Source organism: Euleptes europaea, chromosome 1 (genome assembly GCF_029931775.1).
Source record: "Euleptes europaea isolate rEulEur1 chromosome 1, rEulEur1.hap1, whole genome shotgun sequence".
Lineage (NCBI taxonomy): Eukaryota > Metazoa > Chordata > Lepidosauria > Squamata > Sphaerodactylidae > Euleptes > Euleptes europaea.
In genome coordinates, this window is record NC_079312.1 from 174,303,397 (window position 1) to 174,328,240 (window position 24,844).

General features: G+C 48.6%; 2 protein-coding genes and 1 non-coding gene across 4 annotated transcripts in view; 2 read left to right on the plus strand and 1 right to left on the minus strand.

Annotated features, from left to right (window-relative positions):
- The window catches only part of LOC130477835 (uncharacterized), a 47,902-nt gene extending 23,849 nt beyond the window's left edge, over positions 1–24,053 (minus strand). The window contains exons 1-6 of the mRNA XM_056849914.1: positions 23,826–24,053; positions 9,225–9,322; positions 4,273–4,331; positions 2,401–2,493; positions 1,246–1,373; positions 281–427 (exon numbers count right to left, since the gene is read on the minus strand). Coding sequence (XP_056705892.1) covers positions 281–427; positions 1,246–1,373; positions 2,401–2,493; positions 4,273–4,331; positions 9,225–9,322; positions 23,826–24,053 — 753 coding nt within the window. The remainder of the gene's footprint in view (positions 1–280; positions 428–1,245; positions 1,374–2,400; positions 2,494–4,272; positions 4,332–9,224; positions 9,323–23,825) is intronic.
- On the plus strand, positions 6,696–6,767 carry TRNAE-UUC (transfer RNA glutamic acid (anticodon UUC)). Its single transcript has one exon. It is a non-coding gene; the product is annotated as a tRNA-Glu (tRNA).
- Positions 24,005–24,844, plus strand: part of CDK16 (cyclin dependent kinase 16) — a 77,985-nt gene continuing 77,145 nt past the window's right edge. For both annotated transcript variants that reach the window (XM_056859168.1, XM_056859176.1), the window contains exon 1: positions 24,005–24,098. The gene's annotated coding sequence lies outside the window, so the exon portion shown is untranslated. The remainder of the gene's footprint in view (positions 24,099–24,844) is intronic.

Genomic DNA, 24,844 nt, shown 5'->3' on the forward strand with positions numbered 1-24,844 from the left:
GAGAGAGCTCCAAGAGAGCTGTGACTAGCCCAAGGTCACCCAGCTGGCTTCATGTGGAGGAGTGGGGAAACCAACCCGGTTCACCAGATCAGAGTCCGCCGCTCATGAGGAGGAGTGGAAAATCAAACCCTTAGAGCCCAGAGTAGAGTCCACTGCTCCAGACCACCGCTCTTAACCACTACTCCACACTGGCACAGGAACTCTGAGCCTCCCATTCCGCTTTCCTCGTGTACTTAAAAGCTGCTATTTAGCCTCCTTAAAAAAAAAAAACCAAACTCACTTCCATGTAGTTTGCCTCACAGACTATTTCCCGCGGCTGCCATGGGCCATAGGAACACGTCACGGGGACCACCAGCGCAGCGGCATCACGCATCTCTGGGCCTGCAGCTGCCAGGATTTGGAACGTCAGACTGAACTGCTCATCACCCTGAGGAAGAACGCGCTTCTTAATCAAATCATTCATGCTGTAACATGTTGCGGCAAAGCCTCCAACAGCGATCGGATCAGCAGGCACGGAATGTTTATGAACACTCCAACTGCTGGGGATCGAAGCTAAGGACTAGGATAAGGCCCCAGAAGGTTAGGGATGCAATGGGACAAGTCTAGAGGTTAGGGGGCTGCAGGACAGAGACAAGCAGGAACCTGGCAGAAGGGTAGGGGGAAGGAGATCTGAGACTGGGTGGGGCTTTGTTAGTAGGGAAACAGAATATCCGGGCAAGTGGGTGCTTGGGGTACTTCAGAATGCAGGATGGAGCTGGTGGGGTCTAGATCAGGGGTGTCAAACATAAGGCCTGCAGGCCAGATTCGGCCCCATGAGAGCTCTTATCCGGCCCGCCAGCCAGCTGAGGCAGCCACCCCCCCCCCCACTCTTGATTTAGGCTGGCGAGGCATGGCCCAGCCTGACTTAAGTGACATTTATGTTATACCCAGCCCCCGTCACAAATGAGTTCGACACCCCTGGTCTAGATGGTCACCACCAAACAGGGCTGTTGCACCTTTAAGCAATTCTCCGCGCAAAGCTGCCGCTTCTGTCACTGGAGTCCCAAAAACTCTTAAGGGGTCAGGGAGGGTTGGACTCATTGAGGGTGGGATGGGGATGAACTAGACATGTAGTTAGCTGATTAGGACTAATTCCTGGGCTGCAGATTTCTAGTTTCAAGTATAAGTTGGTTGGGGCTGCCTGAACTGAATCAGTGCGGGGCTCCTTCTTATATAATCTAGAAGTTTGGCTCATGTCTTACATACCACCATCTGAGCATAGCAGCTGACCAAGGAGGCATGGAATTCGAGGTTTCCCCAGACGTCCTGGAGGATGGTGTATCCACATTGTGCAGCCAGGGTCTGGTTTATTGGCCAAGACCTACCAAACTTGTCTAGAAAGACAGAGAATTAGACCATTTTAGAAATAGTGAATTGCTCCACAGCACGATCTGTCCTATCCTGGTAAAACACTCCGATGAAGAGGAGGTTTTTATATCCTGCTATTCTCTACTTTGACGAGTCTCAAAGCAGCTTACAATCACCTTCCCTGCCTCTCCCTATAACAGGCACCTTACGAGGTAGGTGAGGCTAAAAGAGTTCTGAGAGAACTGCGACTGGCCCAAGGTCACCCAGCAGGCTTCATGTGGAGGAGGGGGGAAACCAAACCAGTTCACCAGATGAGAGTCTGCCGCTCTTCACCACCACACCACGTTGGTTCTCTCAATGCAAGACTGAACCCCAACTAGAACTATGTACCAGCATGTATCCAAAATACTGTACTGCCCCAAAAGGAAGACAACCCTGCCGAAGAAAAGTTGCACACACTTTTTTAATTACTGTACAAAACCCCAGCTTGTCTGCAAATTAAGCAGTCCCTTTTTTATTGATGACACACGTGAGGAAAAACAACCTTCCTTCAAGGTAAAAAGTTTGTTCGGCAGAGCCTGTTCTGGGTTTCTGAGCCCTTATTTTGGGGTAATGTAGCCGTAAGGTTGTACTTCCATTGTTGGAGACATCCCCTCACTTTCCAAGGACCTGGCCAAATACAACACACAGTGTACAGCCAACCGCTATCCTGAGCCAGTTGGTCTCAGAAGCCATACATGCTGAAGATGGCCTCAAATCTCTGAGCAAGACGTGGGCCTCAGCAAGTTGTATTATGTCATGCAGAATTTTTGGCGGCAGCAAAAGGCATTGAGCACCAATAAAACTATTCTACACCCCTTGGGGAGGAAAGCTCATGGCCATTAAGAAAGTTATTTTAAGCAAAGAAGGCAAGACAGAGATCTGGCCGCTCTCTAGAACCTGGGAAGCGTGGTTCGTCACCCCTCAATTGAAAGAAGGAAAGTTGTACACAGTGTGGGTCTCATATTCCACCCTGATCAGCACCAGGAACGGGAGGAGGAGATAAAGACTCACCAACAGCAGCAAAAGTGACATATTTGTTCTGGAAATAGCGCGGATTCAGTTTGAGCCGGGCAAGGCTCCCCAGGCACTCCACAGCAACACGATCTGGAGGACAGAAAGAAAGTTCGGGAACGGACGCTCAATGCCCCAGCAGCTTCTTCAACCCAAGATGCAAACCGCAGCAACGCAGGTGATAGCTCACATGGTCAAGGCTCAGTAGCCGTTTATCTTGTGCGCGAGATAAGGAATTGCACCAGGGCTGGACAGTCTTCCCAGTTAAAATCACCACCTTCACCCCCAGCCCTGTGAATTTTAACAGTTTAAGGGCCATAATATTCCACATTACTATGTAGGGGTGTGAAAGCTGGACAATGAAGAAAGTTGACAGGAAGAAAATCGATTCCTTTGAAATGTGGTGCTGGAGGAGTGTTACGGATGCCGTGGACCCCCAAAAAGACAAACCAGTGGTTCTAGATCAAATCAAGCCTGAACTGTCCCTAGAAGCGCATAAGAACATTAGAAAGGGCATGCTGGATCACACAGTGATCCACACAGTGGCCAACCAGGCGCCTCTAGGAAGCCCCCAAACAAGACGACTGCCGCAGCATTATCCTGCCTGGGTTCCACAGCACCTAATATAATAGGCATGCTCCTCTGATCCTGGAGAGAATAGGGATGCATCATGACTAGCATTCATTTTGACTAGTAGCCATGAATACCCCTCTCCTTCATGAGTAGTATTCAATTGACTAAACTGAGACTATTGTGCTTTGGTTACATTATGAGAAGACAAGAGTCACTGGAAAAGACAATCATGCTAGGAGAAGTGGAAGGCAGCAGGAAAAGAGGAAGACCCAACAAGAGATGGATTGACTCCCTAAGGTCTTTGATGCATGGCTATTTCACTTGCTGTCACCCCTCCGAAGACTTCGGGTCTTCGTTCTGATTATGCGTGCCGTTTCCAACTGTCAGATGTCTGCCTCGCTCTCCCCCCGCGTTTCCCTGCGTTTCGCTCACGTTTTCAAATTCGAGATAAAACAGGTCTCTGAATACGTGGGCAAAAAGCGGAGAGAGGCAGGGGGAGAGCGAGGTGTGCTCTGGCAGTCGGAAACGGCCATGCATAACCAAAGACCTGGCGATGTCAGAGGGGTGACAGCGAGCAAAACAGCCATGTGTAAAAGACCAACAGGAACGCACGGCCCTCATTTTGCAAGACTTGAGCAAAGCTGTGAATGATAGGACGTTTCGGGGGTCATTAATTCATCAGGTCGCCATGAGTCAGAAGCGGTTTGACAGCACTTAGAAACAGCACAGGGAGATATTTTTTTTAATGAGGAAAGAGGGGCAGAGTCAACCCCAGGATTGCCAGGTCCCCCTTGGCCGTGGCAGGGGATAGAGGGTAATGGTGGCCAGATCCAGGTCGGGAAACTCCTGGAGATTTGGGGATGGAGCCTGGGGAGGACAGGGACCTCCGAAGGGTACAATGCCATGGAGTCCATTCTCCAAAGCATCCACTTTCTCCAGGGAAACTAATCTCGTGAAGCTGCCTTATACTGAATCAGACCCTTGGTCCATGAAAATCAGTATTGTCTACTCAGACCAACCAGCAGCGGCTCTCTCAGGCCAAGCAGATGCTCTACTGCTGAGCCACAGCCCCTCTCTCTTTAGTCTGGAGGCCGTCCAGGAGATTCCCAACCCGGATCCGGCATCCTGACACTCCCATTCCCTGCCAGTAGCCAGGGGGCACCTGGCAACCCTACTTTGCGAACAAGAAGGACGACGCTTTGTTCCTCTTTGAACAGACCCAGAGCTGGAATAGAAGGAAACCGCTATGCGCACTTCGGTTCCAGCGAACACATCCTGCAAGCGCGTAACCAGAGGTACCTGTAGCCGGAGCCAACTGAAGCAAGCCGCCGGGGGCCAGAAGGCCAGCAAGGAACAATCTGGAAAAGACAGGGGGAGATGACGACAGTGGGTTATGGCTGCCAACTCCGGGTTGGGGAATTCCTGGAGATTTGGAGGCACACCCTGGGGAGGGCCACGTCTGGGGAGAGACCTCAGCAGGGTATCATGCCACCTGCCAAAGCTGCCATTTTCTGTGCAGAAATTAATCTCTGAAACCTGGAGCACAACAGTAATTCAGGGAGAACTCCCGCTCCTGCCTGGAGATTGGCAACCCCAGTAATGGTGCCCCAAGAAACCAGGCCAGTCCTGGGAAAAAGTACTCAAAAGTCCCGATCGCCTAACCGATTCCTCTCTACTCCACGAGGAAGGCTTCTGCTAACCAATATAGCCAGGTAGGTCTCAGGTATCTCCTTAGTGATTAACTCAGCACACCTGCTAAATAAAGGTGGAGCAGATCAGCATATGAGCCATTGTTAGGGTTGCCAGCTCCGGGTTGGGAAATTCCTGGAGATTTGGGGGGCAGAGACTGAGGAGGGTGGGGTTTGTGGTTAAGAGCTGTGGAGTCGGATCTGGAGAACGGGGTTTGATTCCCCACTCCTTCACATGAGCAGCGGAAACTAATCTGGTGAGCTGGATTCGTTTCCCCACTCCTACACACGAAACCAGCTGGGTGACCTTGGACAAGTTACAGTTCTGTTCGTTCTCTCAGCCCCACCTACCTTACTGGGTGTCTGTTGTGGGGAGGGGAAGGTGATTGTAAGCCGGTTTGAGTCTCCCTTAAGTGGTAGAGAAAGTCGGCATATAAAAACCAACTCCTCTTCTTCTTCTTCAATGCCATAGAGTCCAATTGCCAAAATGCCCGTTTTCTCCAGGTGAACTGATCACTGTCGTCTGGAGATCAATCGTAATAGCAGGAGATCTCCAGTCACCCCCTGGAGGCTGGCAACCCTAGCCAGTGTGGTGTAGTGGTTGGAGTGTTGGCTAGGAATTGGGTAGGGTTGCCAACCTCCAGGGGGTGACCGGAGTTCTCCTGCTATTACAACTGAATGGAGATCAGTTCACCTAGAGAAAACAGCTGCTTTGGAAGGTGGACTCTATAACCTACACCCCATTGAAGTCCCTCCCCCAAACCCCACCCTCCTCAGGCTCCACCCCCAAAATCTCCTTCCCAACCTGGAGCAGGCAACCCTAGATTTGGGAGACCCAGATTCAAATCCCGTCTTTGCCCTGGAAGTTCTCTGGGTGACTCAACCTAACCTACCTCACAGGGCTGTTGTGAGGACAAAATGGAGAAGAGGAAAATGATGTATGCTGCTTTGGGTTCCCAATGGGGGGGGAAGGGAGTGTATAAATGAAGCAAATAAATCATAAATCAAATTAAGCTAAAAAATCAAATTAAGCTAATAACTCCATCCCTTGTGGGCGCAGCAAGGCTGATTTGGAGCCACTCCCAATTCACCTACCAGCCCCAAAGGGTCTGCCGCCTTCCCACCTTTGCTAATATTGAACTGACATTAATATTCATGAATACATTAGGAGCCTTGAATATAATTCTGTACCAGAGGCTGGGTACCAGTTGATATATTGTTCCTCTTGTACATTTAGTACCTGACTCCCCACCAGGCAGGCTTTCCCCTTCCACCCCCAGAAGCCATGAGATAAGACATGTTCTCTCCCCCCCTCCCAATTGCATTAGGCAAACACGTGCAAGGATGCACTATATTCCCACATGCAAGGATGCACCATCCTCGCAAGACTCCAGAAACTCTTCCACCACTTGGAACTCACCTAACTGCAAGCCGCCACCCCATTTTTACTAGCAGATCAACGGGACCGAGGAAGATCTTACAGGCTAAGGGGAGCCAGGCCGCCTTTAAAGCGGGCCAGCCATTAATCCCACCCAGGTGCAAACCATTAATCCCAGCCTGCATCCTCCCCCCACCATAAATGGGAGGATCCGGGTGGGAATCCCCGGTTGCAGTCCATTAAAGCTGCAATCCCAAGGCACGTTGAACGGGGAACGAGACTTTCCCCACGTTGGATTCCGAGCCGAGCTGCATAGGATCGGGCTGCGCGCAGATAATAAAAAAAGCTAAGTATTTCTCTTAGGATGAATCGGAATGCCCCCCTCCCCAACCCGAACGGATCTGAGCCCTATTTGCTCGAAAGCAAGCAAGCAACCCGGTGGTCAGTTGGATTTACTCCCGAGTAAACGTGGTTAATTCAGGACCGGAAAGGCAATGGTCCAAATGCACCTGGTTTGTTGCTTTCAGAACTTTCTCCATTGACCATAAAGTTCGGGTTGCACTTGCATTTCCCACCAGCAGGTGGCAGTCCCGCACTTTCCCGTCTTACCTTTTTTCGTCTTGACCCTAGTGGCGGAAACCTAACTTTCACCGCTTTCCCATATGGTCTAGCGGTTAGGATTCCTGGTTTTCACCCAGGCGGCCCGGGTTCGACTCCCGGTATGGGAAAGAATTGTTTTTGCAGAATAGGTTTAGCAGAAATGTGGGTGCCTTATAAAGCATACTGTGCCTAAAGGAGACCGAGAGGATGGTGTTTGGCTTAAAAATATGTTGCATTAAAAATGTCCGTTTATTAGCTGGGTCTTCTGTGCCCATCTTTTATCTTAACTAGCCATTTAAAAGCTCTGATCTGGATGGCCCAGGCTAGCTTGATCTCGGCTGCTACGGGTTAGTATTGGGATGGGAGTCCACCCAGGAATACCAGGGTTGCTATGCAGAGGCAGGCAATGGCCAACCACCTCTGTTAGTCTCTTGCCTTGGAAATCCTAGGTGGTTGCTATAAATCAGCTGTGAAAATAAATACAAAATTACCTTGAACTTAGTAGCCTTGGTTAGCCTGATCTCATCAGATCTCAGAAGCTAAGCAGGGTTGGCTTTGGTTAGTACTTGGATGGGAGACCACCAAGGAAGTCCAGGGTTGCTGTGCAGAGGAAGGCAATAGCAAACCACCTCTGTTAGTCTCTTGCCTTGAAAACCCTAGAAGTTCCCAAGCCCGGGCATTATACTCTGCAAACCCCCCGCCCTCAAAACCCTGCCCTCCCTCCAGAATCTCCAGGAATTTCCCAAGCAGGAGTTGGCAACCTTAGCTCTGCTAAACCATCCTCCATTGGTGCTGGGTTCCTTTTGGCTGGATATGGGGTGGAAGAAGAAGAAGAGTTGGTTTTTATATGCCAACTTTCTCTACCACTTAAGGGAGACTCAAACCGGCTTGCGATCACCTTCCCTTCCCCTCCCCACATAGGTGGGGCTGAGAGAGCTGTGACTGGCCCAAGGTCACCCAGCTGGCTTCATGTGGAGGAGTGGGGAATCAAACCCGGTTCACCAGCAGCAGAAAAGAAGTCTGATTAAAACCCACCATTCTTAACCGCTATACCACGTTGGTGGAGGACATACAAAAATGCCAGGCGGGGTATACACGAATCAATCTTTTTAAGGCCCAAAGGTGCCATGCGTTGTAAGGACAGGAGCGAGGGGGGCCAAGATGCTGGAATTGACCGAGATGGCGAAGCTTACAGCTTTGATAAATCAGAATGATAATGAACAATTTTTGGGGGAATGGGAGGCTTGGAGAATGTACTGTGAAAGTTATTTTTTAGCGGGACCATGTAAAGGATACTCATTGATCTAATCCCTTATTCATACTTTGTATTAATTTTTATATTAGGTATTGATTGGGACAGGGTAAAAGCCGTAACGGGCATTAAACAAATCATACCGCCACAAAAAGCAGTGGCATGCCTTGCAGGGGCTCCAGAACAATATTTTAGAAATCAAAACACGGAGAGACAGATCACGATGGGTAGCCGTGTTAGTCTGTCACCAGCAGTAGAAAAGAGCAAGAGTCCAGTAGCATCTTAAAGACTAACAACATTTCCAGAAGGGTATGATCTTTTGTGAGCCACGGCTCACTTCCTCAGATAAAGAAGAAGTGAGCTATGGCTCACGAAAGCTCACACCCTGCTAGAAATTTTGTTAGTCTTTAAGGTGCTACTAGACTCGTGCTCTTTTCTTCTTCGATGGGGCAGCTATTTCCAAATGGGCGCTCCCTGCAGACCCAAAGGTGATGCTTCCCAGAGAGCCAGATTAATTAAAATAATATTGGGATTAGTTCCGTTAGCAAAAGATTATACATTGGTTCTTGTAGGTTATCCGGGCTGTGTAACCGTGGTCTTGGTATTTTGTTTCCTGACGTTTCGCCAGCAGCTGTGGCAGGCATCTTCAGAGGAGTAACACTGAAGGACAGTGTCTCTCAGTGTCAAGTGTGTAGGAAGAGTAATATATAGTCAGAAAGGGGTTGGGTTTGAGCTGAGTACTGTCCTGCAAAAGTAATGTGCTAATCATTGTCCTGTAAGTATCAAGATAATGTGCTAATGAGGGTGTGGTATGTTAATATGGAAAAAGATTATACAATTTAATTTTAGACGGGAGAGGGAGAGGGGGAAGTCATTTGATTGTTAAATTAGAAATGCTATTTGTTTTTTCTCTTGTTATTATTACATTATTTTTATGGATATATTAAATGAACAAAAATAAACAAAAAATAAAAAAAGAGCGAGGGGGGCCACGGGCGGAAGAGGTCATCCATTCGGGCCGGGGCCTCGCCACTGCCCCCTAGTGGCTGAGCGGCGCCTTCTCGCCCCCTGCGGTCTGCGCGCGCCGCCTCTTCCAGGAACTCTTTGAAGTCGACCCCACGCGGCGATCAAAGGCCCCGGGGAGTTCTGGCGGGTTATTTTCGCCTCCTGTTAAATATTCAACGGGCGATGTAGGTCACAGCCAGCCGGGCCGGAAGCGCCAGTGCGGAGCCAGCGGAGCCGCCGGGGCTTAATTAGGGCTGGGAAACCAGCTTCCCCATCCATCCATCCATCCATCCATCCCTCCCTCCATCCATCCATCCATCCCTGCAACTTTGCAAAGGTCGCCGGGGCCCAGGAGAGGAGCACGGCTGCAGGCGCCAGGTTGCTACTCTTCCCGATGGCATTGCAGGGGCCTTCGGAGCCGGGCACCTGGGCAAGAGCAGAGCAGGAGAGCCCCGGTGTCTTTAGGTGGGGTTGCCAGCCTCCAGGTACTGGGGGAGAAACAAGCACCTCTATACTAATACCAAAGGTTAGGAAAATACTATAGGAGCGAAGAACATTTACAGACAAGGCGCTATTTATATCAGCTACTGAGATACCTATATACATACAATGTACAAACACAAGTAACCACACTATAACCAACACACAGTACATACAAAATATACAATCAAAGGGCAAAAAGTCTTTCAAAGGTCTCAGCAGAGTACCAAGTAAGTAATGAGTTCAAGTTCAATATTCAAGAGGAATGAGAAGCCACAATCTTCAATAGGATATGGCCGTTTCAAATTCACAATAATATAGAATCCTCCTTCAGTCCTTCAGAGAATTGCTTCTAAAGAGTGTATAGTCATACACAATCATTTTCATATCCCACACAGGGTAAGTATAAATCAGGTTACTATAAGACGTCCAAAAGGTACTTCACATCATGCAGCCTCCCAGGACTAGCTGGAGATCTTCTATTACAACTGATCTCCAGCTGGGTTGCCAGGTCCCTCTTTGCCACCGGCGGGAGGTTTTTGGGGCAGAGCCTGAGGGGGGAGGGGAGGGACTTCCATGCCATAGAGTCCAATTGTCAAAGGGGCCCTTTTCTCCTGGTGAACTGATCTCTATCGGCTGGAGATCAGTTGAAATAGCAGGAGATCTGCTACCACCTGGAGGTTGGCAACCCTATCTCCAGCTGATAGAGTTCCGTTCACCTGGAGAAAAAGGGGCCGCTTTTGCAATGGAACACATGAAGCTGCTTTCTACTCAATCAGACCCTCGGTCCATCAGAGTCAGTATTGTCTACTCAGACTGGCAGCTGCTCTCCAGGGTCTCAGGCAAAGGTCTTTCGCATCACCTACTTGCCCAGTCCCTTTAAGTGGAGATGCCGGGGATTGAATAATGTACTTTCTGCATGCCAAGCAGATGGTCTACCACTGAGCACGGCCCCTCTATGGCATTAAAGTCCCTCCCCAAACCCTGCCCTCCTCAGGCTCTACCCCCAAAACCTCCCGCCAGTGGTGAAGAGGGATCTGCCAACCCTATCTTTAGGAGACCCTGAACCTGCCCTTAAAGTAGGGTTACCAGGTCCCTCCTGGCCACCAGTGGGGAATGGGGTGAGAGGTTTGGGACACACCTGGAGATTTGGGGGTGTAGCCTGGGGAGGACAGTGGGGTATAATGGAGGATTGCCAACCTCCAGGTGGTGGCTGGTGATTGCTCGCAGCCGATCTCCAGGCGACAGAGATCAGTTCATGGCCGCTTTGGAAGGTGGACTCTCTAGCATTATATTCCATTGGTGTCCCTCCCCAAACCCTGTGCTCCTCAGTCGCCAACCCAAAAATCTCCAGGTATTTCCCAACCCGGAGTTGGCAACCCTAGTATAATGCCATAGAGTCCACCTTCCAAAGCATCCATTTGCTCCAGGGGGAACTGATCTCTGTAGTCTGGAGATGAGCTGTAATTCTGGGGGATCTTCAGGTCCCACCTGGAGGCTGGCATCCCTACCCTAAAGGCAGTATGGGAATTGCCAGCTGGCTGGGAGAAAAACGCCCTGCCCCTTTAATAGAGGCTTAAGGGGTGGGGATGGGCAGCTGAAACTTTGAATGGGCTGGATATAAAGGACATCGCCTGGTAAATAAGGTTCCATTAAGCCTCCGTTAAAGGGGCAAGGCATTTTTCTCCATTCTTGTTGGTAACCCTCTAAGAACATAAGAAAAGCCAATGCTGCTTCAGACCAAGGCCCATCAAGTCCAGCAGTTTGTTCACATAGTGGCCAACCAGGTGCCTCTAGGAAGCCCACAAACAAGATGACTGGAGCAGCATTGTCCTGCCTGCGCTCCACAGCACTTAATATAAAGAGGCATACTCCCTCTGGTACTGGAGAGAATAGGTATGCATCATGACTGGTATTCATTTGGACCAGAAGCCATGGATAGCCCTCTCCTCCATGAACATGCCCACTCCCCTCTTCAAGCCTTCCAAGTTGGCAGCCTTCACCACATCCTGGGGCAGGGAGTTCCACAATTGAACTCTGCGTTGTGTGAAGAATTACTTCCTTTTATCAGTTTTGAATCTCTCACCCTCCAGCTTCAGCTGATGACCCCACATTCTCTACTGTTGGTCCTGTTGTTAAGAGCAGAGAGATTTGTAGAGAGCTGGCAAACATATCTTCTCCCATTTGTCTCCAGATATGGAGGAGTGGGGAATCAAACCCGGTTCTCCAGATTAAAGTCCGCCGCTCTTAACCACTACCTCACGCTGGTGGGGGTATACATGAATACCAGGCGGGGTATACATGAATTATTTTTTTCAAGGCACAAGATCACACCAAATCAGTTTTTTGAGGGTCAGTTGGCCATCCTTTTCTGCTTCCATCCACCAATGGCCTGCCCAATTGCCTTCATTTAAATTCTGAAATGCAGGCATTTATCTCCCTGCGGTTTCTTGGCATGTGCGGGTGGTCGGATCTCCACCACTTCCCAATTTCATGGCAGCTCTAATGCTCATTAGGGTGACGGGCAGAACCCTGGCAGGCCCACGCTTGAGTTCGCCTAACCGGATCTGACAGAGGAATGTCCGAGCTGACAGCCGAGAGGGGAACGCAATCCTCCGGCCGCTCCGGGCAGGAAAAACAGAAAGAAAGTCAGATTGTTGTTTAATTGGACGGGGCGAGTGGGCGCGCGGATGCTTGTGAAGAGTGTCTTTTGCTCAGAAAGGCTGTTTTGGGGGCCTGGGAACAAGGCGTTCCGTAGAATGGGAGTTCAGGCCTTTTCAGCTCCATTCTCAGTCGCCTGTAAACAAGATGTGGGAACTAGGATTGCAAAATCCCCCACCCACCCCGGCCACTGGTGGAGGATGGGGGGCAGGGTTGCCAGATCCAGGTTGGGAAATTCCTGCAGATGTGGGGATGGAGCATGGAGAGGACAGGGACCTCAGTGGGGTACAACGCCATGGAGTTCACTTTCCAAAGCAGCCGTTTTCTCCAGGGAAACTAATCTCTTTAGTCTGGAGAGGAGCTGTAATTAGGGTTGCCAGCTCCGGGTTAGGAAATACCTGGAGGTTTTGGGGGTGGAGCCTGAGGAGGGCGGGGTTTGGAGAGGGGAGGGACTTCCATGCGTACAGTCCAATGGCCAAAGCGGCCATTTTCTCCAAGGGAGCTGATCTCTGGAGATTAGTTGTAATAGCCGCAGATCTCCAGCCACCACCTGGAGTTTGGCAACCCTGGCTTTCATTCCGGGGGATCTGCAGGTCCCACCTGGAGGCTGGCTTCTCTAGTGGGAAACTGCTTCTCCCAGACATGTTAGGTCTAGGCCAGACTGAATAATTTGTTTTGGGAAGGCGAGGAGGTACTCAACTGCGGTATGTTTGCCTGTTCAACCGCTGGGGGAAACTAAATGGAACTGGCTCCATTTCCTTGTTATATTCTTCCCCAAATCCCTGTTTTGTAGCTTCAGCTACCCTTTCTTATTAATCTGTAACATGCAGGACACATGAAGCTGCCTTATATTGAATCAGACCCTTGGTCCATCAGTCAGTATTGTTTACTCAGACTGGCAGCAGCTCTCCAGGTTCTCAGGTGGAGGTCTTTCACATCCCCTACTTGCCTAGTCCCATTAACTGGAGATTGAACCTGGGACCTTCTGCATGCCAAGCAGATGCTCTACAAACTGAGCCACAGTCCCTCCCCTAAACTGGCTGGCTATAAAGCTAGCTGTGCCATCCTGGGCAGAGCTGAACCCTCCTAGCGCCAGTGTAGTCAATGGGGTTGGATCTTGGGGAGTTGTAGGTTTGTTGATGTTTTCTTATAGTATTGGACAGTTATTTTAACAAGATCCCTTAAGGGACAAGCCTTTGCTTTAGGTTCTCTTTTTGCTTGCTATCTTGGTTGCTGGCTGTGGCCGGTTATGGCCCAGACAAGACCTTGCCTATGTTTTAAGAACATTCTGTTCTCTTTTGGTACCGGCTGCTGCCGAGCTGTTACAAATGGTGTAACTCGGCCATGGAAACTTTGCTAGATGACCTTGGTAGGGGGGGTGTAGGGTTGCCAGCTCCGGATTGGGAAATACCTGGAGACTTTTGGGGCGGAGCTTGAGGAAGGTGGGGTTTGGTGAGGAGAGGGACTGCAATGCCATAGAGTCCAATTGCCAAAGCGGCCTTTTTTCTCCATGTGAACTGATCTCAGTCGCTTGGAGATCAGTTGTAATAGCAGGAGATGTCCCGCTAGGAGATTGGCAACCTTAGCGGGATTTGGAGAGGGGAGGGACTTCAATGCCATAAAGTCCAATTGCCAAAGCGGCCATTTTCTCCAGGGGAACTGATTTCTGTCGCTTCGGGATCAGTTGTAATAGTGAGAGATCTCCAGCCACCACCTGGAGGCTAGCAACCCTATAGGGATGCCAGCCTCCAGGTGGGACCTGGGGATTTTCTGGAATAACAGCTCATCTCCAGACTATAGAGATCAGTTCCCCCTGGAGAAAATTGATGCTTTGGAGGGTGAACTCTATGGCACTGTGCCCCGCTGAGATCCCTGTCCTCCCCTGGCTCCACCCCCAATCTCCAGGAGCTGGTAACCCTACCCCCCATACCTTGCCAGTGGCTAGGGAGGAACCGAGCAACCCTAAGGGGGATCGAACCTGGGACCTTCTGCATGCAAAGCAGATGTCCTACCACTGAGCCTCAGTTCCTCAATTAAGCCTACTGAGGAGCACCTAGGGGGGAGGTGGCACAGGCATGCTCCTCGCCAGCTCTCCTGCAATGGCATGTGGAATGGTTTGCTGTGCCTGTACTCAACCTCCCCTTTCCTTATTGCACATGTGTGGGCTCCATAGTGTAAGCATGTGCACTAAGGAGGCACATGGGTGTGGGCAGATTGTTTTATTCAAAGCATTCTAGCAGTCAGCTCCAAATTCTAGCTTTTGCACATAAGAATTCTGGCAACTGCCCTAGACTCTAGCATGTCTCCTAGATTACAGGAGTGAGTTACTTGCACATGATGCTGCTTTATACTGAGCAGACCATCGGTCCGTCATGGTCAGTTTTGTCTACTCAGACTGGCAGCAGCACTCCAGGGTCTCCAGTTGAGGTCTTTCACATCACCTGCTACCTGATTTTTTTTGTATGTGGGGGAGATGCCAGGGATTGAATCTGAGACCTTCTGCATGCCAAGCAGATGCTCTACCACTAAGCCATGGCCCCACCCCTCTACTTAGAACATAAGAACATCAGAAAAGTCATGCTGGATCAGACCCAGGCCCATCAAGTCCAGCAGTCTGTTCCCACAGTGGCCAACCAGGGGCCTCTAGGAAGCCCACAAACAACTGCAGCAGCATTATCCTGCCTGCGTTCCACAGCATCTAATAAAACAGGCATACTCCTCTGATACTGGAGAGAATAGATATGCATCATGACTAATATCCAGTTTTACTTGTAGACACAAATAGCCCTCTCCTCCATTAACATGTCCACTCCCCTCTTAAAGCCTTCCAAGTTGGCAGCCGTCACCACATCCTGGGGCAGGGAGTTCCACAATTGAACTATGCGTTAAATGGTGAACTCCCTGCCCCGGGGAGTGGACATCTTGTAAACAACTTCTTGCCCTCTCGCCTACGGCGAGGAAGAATGGGTAACTGAACAAGATGTACCCAGTTGGTCAGTACGCAGTGTTATACCTCAGATGGAAATTACCCTGCCTTGTATCTGATGCCAGCCTGAGAATAGCAAGCTCTACTTCCCGTTCAACTCACAATTTGGCATAATTTTCCCGATGCACAGATAAAAAACAATGGGAGGGCTAGTTATGTTTAATTTAGTAGCATTTCTGATTAATATCTTAAGATGCAGATCTGGGATTGTGGATTTGGGTGATTCACAGTACTTAAAGACTTTGCAAGAGACTAGGTACTAGGGATGCCAGCTCTGGCTTGGGAAATACCTGAAGATTTTTGGGATGGAGCCTGAGGAGGGCGGAGTTTGGAGAGGGACTTCAATGTAGGGTTGCCAGGTCCCTCTTCACCGCCGGCAGGAGGTTTTTCGGGTGGAGCCTGAGGAGGGCAGGGTTTGGGGATTGCCATAGTGCTCAATTGCCAAAGCAGCCATTTTCTCCAGGTGATCTGATCTCTATTGGCTGGAGATCAGTTGTAACAGCAGGAGATCTCCAGCTAGTACCTGGAGGTTACCACAAAATAACAGCACAAAGGCTCATAGATGTAACACTACTATTGTACTATATTAATAGAAATAAACTCCAGTTACATTCACAACTGGTGTTGCAAAGGCTATTCGTGAAACTGTTACAGTAATTGTTAACATCACATTCCTTACAGTTTAAAATAATAACATCGCCCACCGGCAAGGACAAATAATGAACCAAAAAACACAAAACAAATATCGAATTCCAAGACATCTCTTCCTTGAAGTTCAGCAGGAAGCGTTGTGGTAGAGAAAGTCACAATTCTGCAAAAATAATAAAGGTAAAATATACTTTACAAAACTTATTGAACACCAACGAGCGTTCTTGACTGGGTCCCAATCCAACGGGAACGTAACAACGGAACTGAGAAGATCTCTAGGTAAGCGTAACAAGCAGGTTGGCAACCCTACTTCAATGCCTTAGAGTCCAATTGCCAAAGCGGCCATTTTCTCCAGGGGAACTGATCCCTATTGGCTGGAGATCAGTTGTCATAGCAGGAGATCTCCAGCTAGTACCTGGAGGTTGGGAACCCTACTAGGCACCTTCCTGGGGAGGGAAGGGAGCATGGTCTAGCCTTATCTCATCAGATCACAGTAGCTAAGCAGGATCAGGGCTTAGAAGAGAGACTTCCAAGGCAGACTTTGCAGAAGACGGCAATGGCAAACCCCTAGGGTTGCCAGGTCTCTCTTCACCACCGGCGGGAGGTTTTGGGGGCGGAGCCTAAGGATGGTGGGGTTTGGGGAGGGGAGGGACTTCAATGCCATAGAGTCCAATTGCCAAAGCGGCCATTTTCTCCAGGGGAACTGTTCTCTACCAGCTGGAGATCAGTTGTAATAGCAGGAGATCTCCAGCTAGTACCTGGAGGTTGGCACCCCTACAGACCCCCTCTGCTCCTCACTGGCCTTGGAAGCCCCTTGCTGGCAAATAGATTGCAGCGGCTGGGTTTTAACCCTAATGAGGCGTACGAGATGAATGAAATTAAATCTAGGGTGACATCTCGATCTTAGCAGTATGCGGGAAAGAGCTCAGCAAATCTGCTCTGTGGCCACTCCCGGTTTAATCCCCTCTAAATCCATTCTACAGTATGTCTTTAATTTAACGGTATATCAATACAGAAGAGCGTTTATGTTGGCTAGGCTGGACGCGTTTCCGTCTCTGGTTACCGAAGGACACTTTTCAGGCATTCCCTATTCAGATAGAAGTTGCGTATGTGGGGGTGGCCATATAGAGACCCTGGGACATATTTTGCTATACTGCTGTTGGGATGATTTGAGGCAGAAATATTTAGGACAACTTTACTTTTATAAATTTGATCTTTCCCCGCAAAGCTTAATTCAATGGTTCCTATTTGGCACAGATAAAAGAAATACATTGTTAGTGGCTAAATTTTTGCAGTCGGTAATTATATGTAGTATTGTGTGCAGTTCTGGATGTGGACTGAATCGAGCTGGTGCAGAGGAGAGCGACAAGGAGGATCAGGGGCCTGGACTGGAGACCAAGCCCTACGAGGAAAGGCTGAGCGGGTGTTGGGGATGTTTAGCCTGGAGAAGAGGAGGTTGAGGGGGGACATGATTGCTCTCTTTAAGTATTTGAAGGGCTGTCACTTAGAGGAGGGCAGGGAGCTGTTCCTGTTGGCAGCAGAGGAGAGGAATCGCAATAAGGGGTTTAAATTGGGGGCAGAAAGGTACCAGCTGGATATTATTGGGGGGGGGAGATTTACAGTAAGAGTTGAGTTGTTCGGCAGTGGAATGGGCTCCCTAGGGAGGTGGTGAGCTCCCCCTCACTGGCAGTCTTTAAGCAGAGGCTGGACAAGCACTTGTCAGGGATGCTCTGTTCCCAAAGTGGGCAGTACCACCCCCTGGGGGGGATTACCTAGGAGGGCACTAAGAGGCAATGGGGCAGCAGGAGGGTGCTAGAGGTGGGCCCCTTCAACTGTGTTGTTCACTGATTTACAATAGATCAAGCTATAGCACCATGCTGGCAAATTTGGTGGAAACTATCATCTTTTTCCAGACTTCGAAGAGCTGGTACCACTGGATCATCAGTTTTGTTGAATAAATTTCAACTGAAAAGTTTTAATTTGATTTTGAATAGAGGTGCAATTGATTGTCACTGTTTTGAAATTTTATTGTTATCTTCTTTAGTGAGTCATGCAAACCCCTGTTTTGAATAATGTTTTTTATAGGATAGGGTAGGTGGCATTGGGGTTGAGTTTGTGGAACCAAGGGGGCGGTGGCCCGAAAAGTTTGGGAACCTCTGCTGTAGTCTGATCCTGCATTGAGCAGGGGGTTGGACTAGATGGCCTGTATGGCCCCTTCCAAATCTATGATTCTGTGATTCTGTAAGAAGGGTTAATATTGGGGATTATATGTTATGCTGCTTGTGGCCTTTTGGCTGTTTAAGCAATATAATTTAAGTAAGGAGTTCCTTGCTGGGGTCACCATAACTCGGCTGCGACTTGATGGCACATAACACACATCTAGGCACCTTTCTATAAACTCTGTGTCGCACGAGGCTGGAGGATAGGAAGGACGGCAGCCCCAAGGCCTATCAAATTCCCAAATGCCCGCCCAGAGGCTCTGCGCTTGTAGCGACGGTGCCCCAGCCTGACCTCCAACGTGAGAACCCTTGATGCGATCGACACGTGCTAGCCACGGCATGGAGTCACGATGCCATAGGAAGCCTTTTTTTTAACACTCGACCAGCGCTGCACTATTTACAGCTGAGAAACTTGGCATGGGACTCATTCGAGGGTGGTTGTTACCGGGAAAAATACACACGCACTTCCATTCCTATTGCCATCTGTTCCCATATCCTTGCTTTGAGTATTCCGGGCGGTGCCGGTATCCAGGCGGAATTGGGTTATTTTGCCAGGGCTTAGAGCTGGCTGGCTGCGAGAAAGCATCCTTGGTCGATGGATTGTTAAACAGAGGTCCCAGATTGGGAATTCCTGGAGATATTCCAGGATTCCTGGCAGACACAGGTTGTCTATTGTGGGGAGGGGAAGGTGATTGTAAGATGGTTTGATTCTTCCTTAAGTGGTAGAGAAAGCTGGCATATAAAAACCTCCTCTTCCTCCTCCTCCACTGGATTTACTCAACACAACAACAACAACCCTGTGAGGTTGGTAAGACTGAGAGAGCGATTGGCCCAAGGTTATTCACCAAGCTTCCATGGCAGAGAGGGGATTCAAACCAGATGCTGGCCAGACACTCGAACTGCTACATCACGCTGGCTCTCGATCCCTAGTCTGTTTAGGATTGCACTCTATATTTGACGTCTCTCAACCAAATTGGTACTTCACTGCAGCGTTCCGTTCAACAGACTTAAATACAGCAAGCAGTTCATTCATTCCTTTATTCAAGGAAGTCTATATAGCACATAGGCTTTTAGACAAAAAAAGGAACATTCGTCACTTTGGGAAGGGGGAAATTAAATACATATTTAAGACAGAAAATTTAAATTACCGTTGAAATAGCCACAGCAAGCAGTTAAAACAATAGATACCTCAGAATATGCAAAATTTAAGGTGTAATACAGTAAAGTAGAAGTTAGTAAATATTAGTATTTAGATGCAAGTAACAGGTATATCCTAAATGGTATAAGCTGAGATGATTTGATAACTGATTTCATATGTAATAAAAAGTAGATATAAAAGGGTGCAGCAAAGCCAGAGGGGGAATAAGCTTAATTAAGAATAGCTATAATAAATATTGTATAATCTTTATTTGGAGAATGGGAAAGTAGTTGGATTAGTCATGAATGCAATTGTAACTAAAGGTTATAGAGCAGTATATTAAGATTAACTTCTTGTTAATGCGAATTTTTGAAATGGCAATTATTTGCCGGAACCCCCAGAAGGGTGAAAAAAGACTGTGTGAATGCTTATGTTTGTTATTGTCTTGTTTGTTTTATAAACTGTATAATAGAATATGTTTTAAAATACCCCAATAAAAAACCCTCTTTACCAAGCTGAATCATAGAGACATCCCTTTTCCACCAATGTGTTGGTCCGGACTGAGAGACAGGGTCTCTCCATCGCAGCTCTTATTGCCACTTCTGATATTGGGTTCCATTTTTGCCATTCTAGTGCAAAGCAGAGAGAGCTTTTGCCCACGACATGCCAGGGATAGAACTTAGCAGTCAGGTAGCTCTTGCATTACTACCACAGGCAGGTATCCCCGACTGCTTGAGCCCCACTGCTCTTTCGTATCACCTTTTTGGCAGAGAATGTCAGAAGCCAAGAGGTCACCCCTGTTTCCTGGTGACCTCTTGAGCTTTTCCTTTTCTTAAGCTTTCCTTCCACCACCACCCCTCCGGGTTTTCTTTCTTCTCTCTCAGCGTGTCTTCTTCAACTTGGGATTCTCGTTCTCCTGCTGCAGGCCGGCTTCCCATCTCTGGTGCCTGCAGCTTTCTAAACATTACTCTGCTTTACTCTTCTGAGACAAATGCTATGAGGAAATGCCTGATGAAGGTATGGAAATGCCTAAGAGGAAATGCCTGATGAAGGTATGGAAATGCCTAAGAAGGTATGGAGGCGGGGTGCTTGATAAGGCAACCGTTCCGACTGGTTAGGAGCTGGCAGCATCAGGTATCCAGAGTTTTGCCCCAGACTGGAAAACGACATTGTCTTTAGCCTTATGTACATGTGTGGGTAGGGTTGCCAACCTCTAGATAGTTATGTATTCAACTACTATTCTTTATATATACATTTAAACTTGTATCCAGATACAAATTAACTGAAGTGCATAACAGCAAAATAACCTCATGTCAATTGCTTGTCAGTTTCACCATTCAAACAAAAGAGTCCAACAGTTCTCAATAGATACTTGTAGAATAGTAGTTGAATACATAACAACTTTGATTGGAGCCTTGTTTAGTGTATTATATCAATAGGTTAGCATCTTTAGCCATAGCAGCTGCAATTTGTATAGTGGTTTCAGAAGGGCAGCTCAAGTTTTGGTTTTTCTTTGCAACCTCCAGGTGGTGGCTGGAGATCTCCCACTATTACAACAGATCTCCAGGCAACAGAGATCAGTTCACCTGGAGAAATTTGTCCGCTTTGGCAATTGGACTCTATGGCATTGAAGTCCCTCCCCTCTCCAAACCCTGCCCTCCTCAGTCTCCACCCCCCAAAATCTCCAGGTATTTCTCAACCTGGAGCTGGCAACCCTATGTGTGGGGCAGGTTGGTTCCAAATAGGGTTGCCCATTCTGGGTAGGGAAATTCCTGGAGGTATAGGGGCGGATCCTGCTGAGGGACCTCAGTGGGCTATAACGTTATAGAGTCCGACTCCACCCTCCAAAGCAGCCATTTTCTCAAGGAAAACTGATCTTGGTTGTCTGGAGATCAGTTGCAATTCTGGAAGATCTCCAGGTAGGGTTGCTAGGTCCCTCTTTGCCACCAGCGGGGGTTTTTGGGGTTTGGGGAGGGACTTCAATGTCATAGAGTCCAATTGCCAAAGTGGCCATTTTCTCCAGGGGAACTGATCTCTATCGGCTGGAGATCAGTTGTAATAGCGGGAGATCTCCAGCTACTACCTGGAGGTTAACAATTTATCAACTGAAAGGGGTCGCCATAAGTCGGCTGCGACTTGAAGGCACTTTATACACACACACACACACACACACACACACACACACACACCAAATTTATGGTATGAAATTATATATTGGGTAAAGGTAAACACACACACCAAATTTATGGTATGAAATTATATATTGGGTAAAGGTAAAGGTCCCCTGTGCAAGCACCGAGTCATTCCTGACCCATGGGGTGACGTCACATCCTGACGTTGATAAATTGTTTGTCTTGCACATTTCGTACCTGACTCCCCCCCATTATTATTATTCAGTACCTGGAGGTTGGCAACCCTGTCTCCAGGCCACGCCTGGAAGTTGGCAACCTTCCAAGTGAGATTTGAACTGCAGCCTTATTTCCAAGGAGTTGGCATAGGGACTAGCGCCTTAGAATTTAGAAAACTTTCCCTCCCCCACTCCAAAACAAAGAAGATCTCACAAAGAAGAGAGCAGGGGAAATCTACACTGGTGTCTTTGAATTTTTTAAATAATGATATCAGTGAAGGAGGAACGACAGGGGAATAGAGGCCACCACCGGCACGGGCAGTATTAGTTCCAAAGCTGGAAACAAAAACAGTTCGTTTCCCCATGTTTGTTTACTCATTTGGTTCCACAAAACGATTTACATATGATTTCTAGGAAGTTTGCTAAGCAGGAAGGCAGTTGACAGGACTGGACCTGCTTAGCTTAACAATGGATCTGTATCAGTACAAATTTGACTGAACCAGAAATTCACTTCTTCCTAATGATAGGGTTGACATTTTTTTTTAAACAAGTGATGCCTTCAATGGCACCTCTAATTGCTGCACAAGGACCTGTTATTAAAAGGTGATAAGTCATTGTTAAGTCTGCAGTCCTAAGAACACTTTCCTGGAAGTAATAGTGTATACAATGGGACTACGTAGTTCCAAGTAGGCCTGCTTCAGATCTCTCCCTAGATCACCTTAGGCAAATCACTTTCTCTTTCTCCAGTCCCTGCTCTTCAACAAGGGAATCAATAAAGCAGGCCTGCCTTGCAAGACTGTTGTATCGATTAGTGTGCTGATGAACGTGAAGCTCTTTGCCAAACCTGAAAGTGCTATGCAAAGAAATAATGGTTGTTGTATGTGAGTTTTTATCATGCACCAATACAAGATTTTAGTCCTCCCAAAGAATTCAAAAATTAGGGACAGGCCAGCAGATTTGTGAGATGCAGCTTCAAGTGTCCACATCAGGGCTCCTATTTCAATTATTTCACAAAGTATCCTGGGGGGGGGGGAAATATTTTTAAATCGATTGCAAAGTGCGCTTTGAAAACTAAAAAATGCAAAAGAAAGGTTCAATTTTGTACAAATCCTGATTGTTTAAAACTACAGGAATAACACGTGGCTCCAATTTGGTGGCAGAAGATGGAAATGAACAGGGGAAATCTACCTGAGTCAGGGACTCAGTCATTTATAAAGTACTGCAAACTGGAAGGGGGGGGGAATCTAACCCTCCCTCTATTCTTGAGATATGGTCGGAGCCAAAGATTGGCGTGTATGAGAGCCAAACCATTGTCAATTTATAGAGGGGGAACACACACACATTATTCTCATCCCTCAAAACTTCCTCTTTTTATTTACTGACGGCATTTCACAAAAGATCCTCGCATTAAAAAATAAAAGATCCGTAGTGCTGATCTTTTTTTTAATACATCTATTAAATATGTGAATATATAGATACAAAATATATCTTCCTCCCTTTTGCTCTGTGGTATCGTCCCACAGCCCTTGGCTGGGTGGATCAAACCATTACAACGCCTGTGGAGGAGACAAAACGTGGACCTTTCCCCTCGCCAGTTATTCTCCGCAAACTAATTGTTTTTAACGAATAGAGCGCGTTTTCTTGGACTCCTACTCGATTTTTGAAACGAGCACGTCAAACTTTTATGGTGCCACACTTTTCTATTTGTTTATTAATGGTATCGCCCGCCATGCTTCTCCTGATAAAGCCGCTCGGGCGAGCCCATTTGGGGTTTTCGGAAGGGAACGGCGACCGAGATCGCCGCGCTTTCCCAAAAGCCATTTTTGAGCCTTGTGAAAGACTCAAAGTTGCCACGTTGCCAGTTGCTTTATTGCCAGTTGTTTTATTGCCGCATTGTCTAACGTCTGGCTGACGAGACAAAACTGCTGACGCACCCCCCTAAAAATCAACATGGTATCGCCTAAGCCAGGCCTGGCGCGCGCGCGCGCCTGGCGGCAGTTACGAAGGACGATTAGTTGAGCTAAGGGGAGGGAGGGAGAGACGGAGTGGGATGTACCATTATAGAACTAGGGGAGGAGAATAGGCCACCTTTACAATATTTACTGAATATTTACTGAACGTCTCCGGTGATACCAGTCAACCCTTAGTTCAAAAAGATCCGTACATGGTCAACTTTTAGTTAAATACGGGGGAAGGCGTTAAGAAATCCCCATCGACGGATTGTCCCCGTCCCCCCCCCATTTCAGGAAAATAGTAACGCTGGGGTGCTACCAAGTGAAACGAAAGAGGGGAGGCCCTTTGCGGTCCTCTCACCGAGGAAGAAAGCTAAATCTTTGAGAAAGTGAGCGAAAGGTTTCCTCCCCCTCTTTACCGCCCCCGTTGTTTCCTCAGCCGCCTAATGGCGCCTTTAGAAAAGCTTTTAGAAAAGGTTCAGGCTTCGGCCCACGCACCCCCCCCCGTGCCGTGCGGGGAATGGTACGCCCCGAGGGGGAGGGCTGAGTGAAGCCCTGCCCGGAGGTGGGCTTTGGCCAGTCGCAGGGTGGGAGGCGGCCAGGCAAGGGGGAGGGGGCTCTGCGCAGCTGGGAGGGCGGAGCCGAGCGGACCCCGAGCTTGTGGGGCGGCCGACCATGGGCGGCTGAGGGGAGCCGCGTCCAGAGGCGGCCCGTGGGGGCGGCCATGGCCGAGGATTACTGGGACTCGCCATAGCAGAAGCCGCTGCCAAGGTAAGAAGAGACGCCCCCTTCGTTTAGCCATGGGGGGGGGGGAGACACACACATAGGATCCACTACGACCTTTGAACCCGGCCAGGAGCCACTTTTGCACTGGGCCGCCTGCCTTGATCCTGCAGGAGCTCCGCTTTGACCTCTCCTTAACCCTCCTCCTGGCTTTGGCTCTTTCCACTTAGGGCAGGATTCGCCTCCAGTCCCTGCTTCGCTCTCCTGGCTGCAATGGATCTCCCCCCTCCCCATTAACAATTAAAAAGGGGGTGCTTCAAACCCCCCTCTTTTTCCTTTCCCCTCTTCTTACCCTCTTTCCCCATGAAGAACCCATGAAGCTGCCTTATGCAGAATCAGACCCTGGGTCCATCAAAGTCAGTATCATCTACTCAGACCAGCAGCGGCTCTCCAGGGTCTCAGGTGGAGGTCTTTCACATCACCTACCTGCCTGGTCCCTTTACCTGGAGATGCCTGGGATTAAAATAAATTCTGCATCAGAACACACAAAGATGCTGAATCAGACCCTCGGTCCATCCAAGTCGGTATCGTCTACTCAAGCCGGCAGCGGCTCTCCAGGGTCTCAGGCAGGGGTCTTTCCCATCACCTACCTGCCTGGTCCCTTTACCTGGAGATTAAAATAAATTCTGCAGAAGAAAACATGAAGCTGTCTTACGGTGAATCAGAACCTTGGGTCCGTCAAAGTCAGTATTGTCTGCTCAGATTGGCAGCAGCTCTCTCAGGGGTCTTTCGCA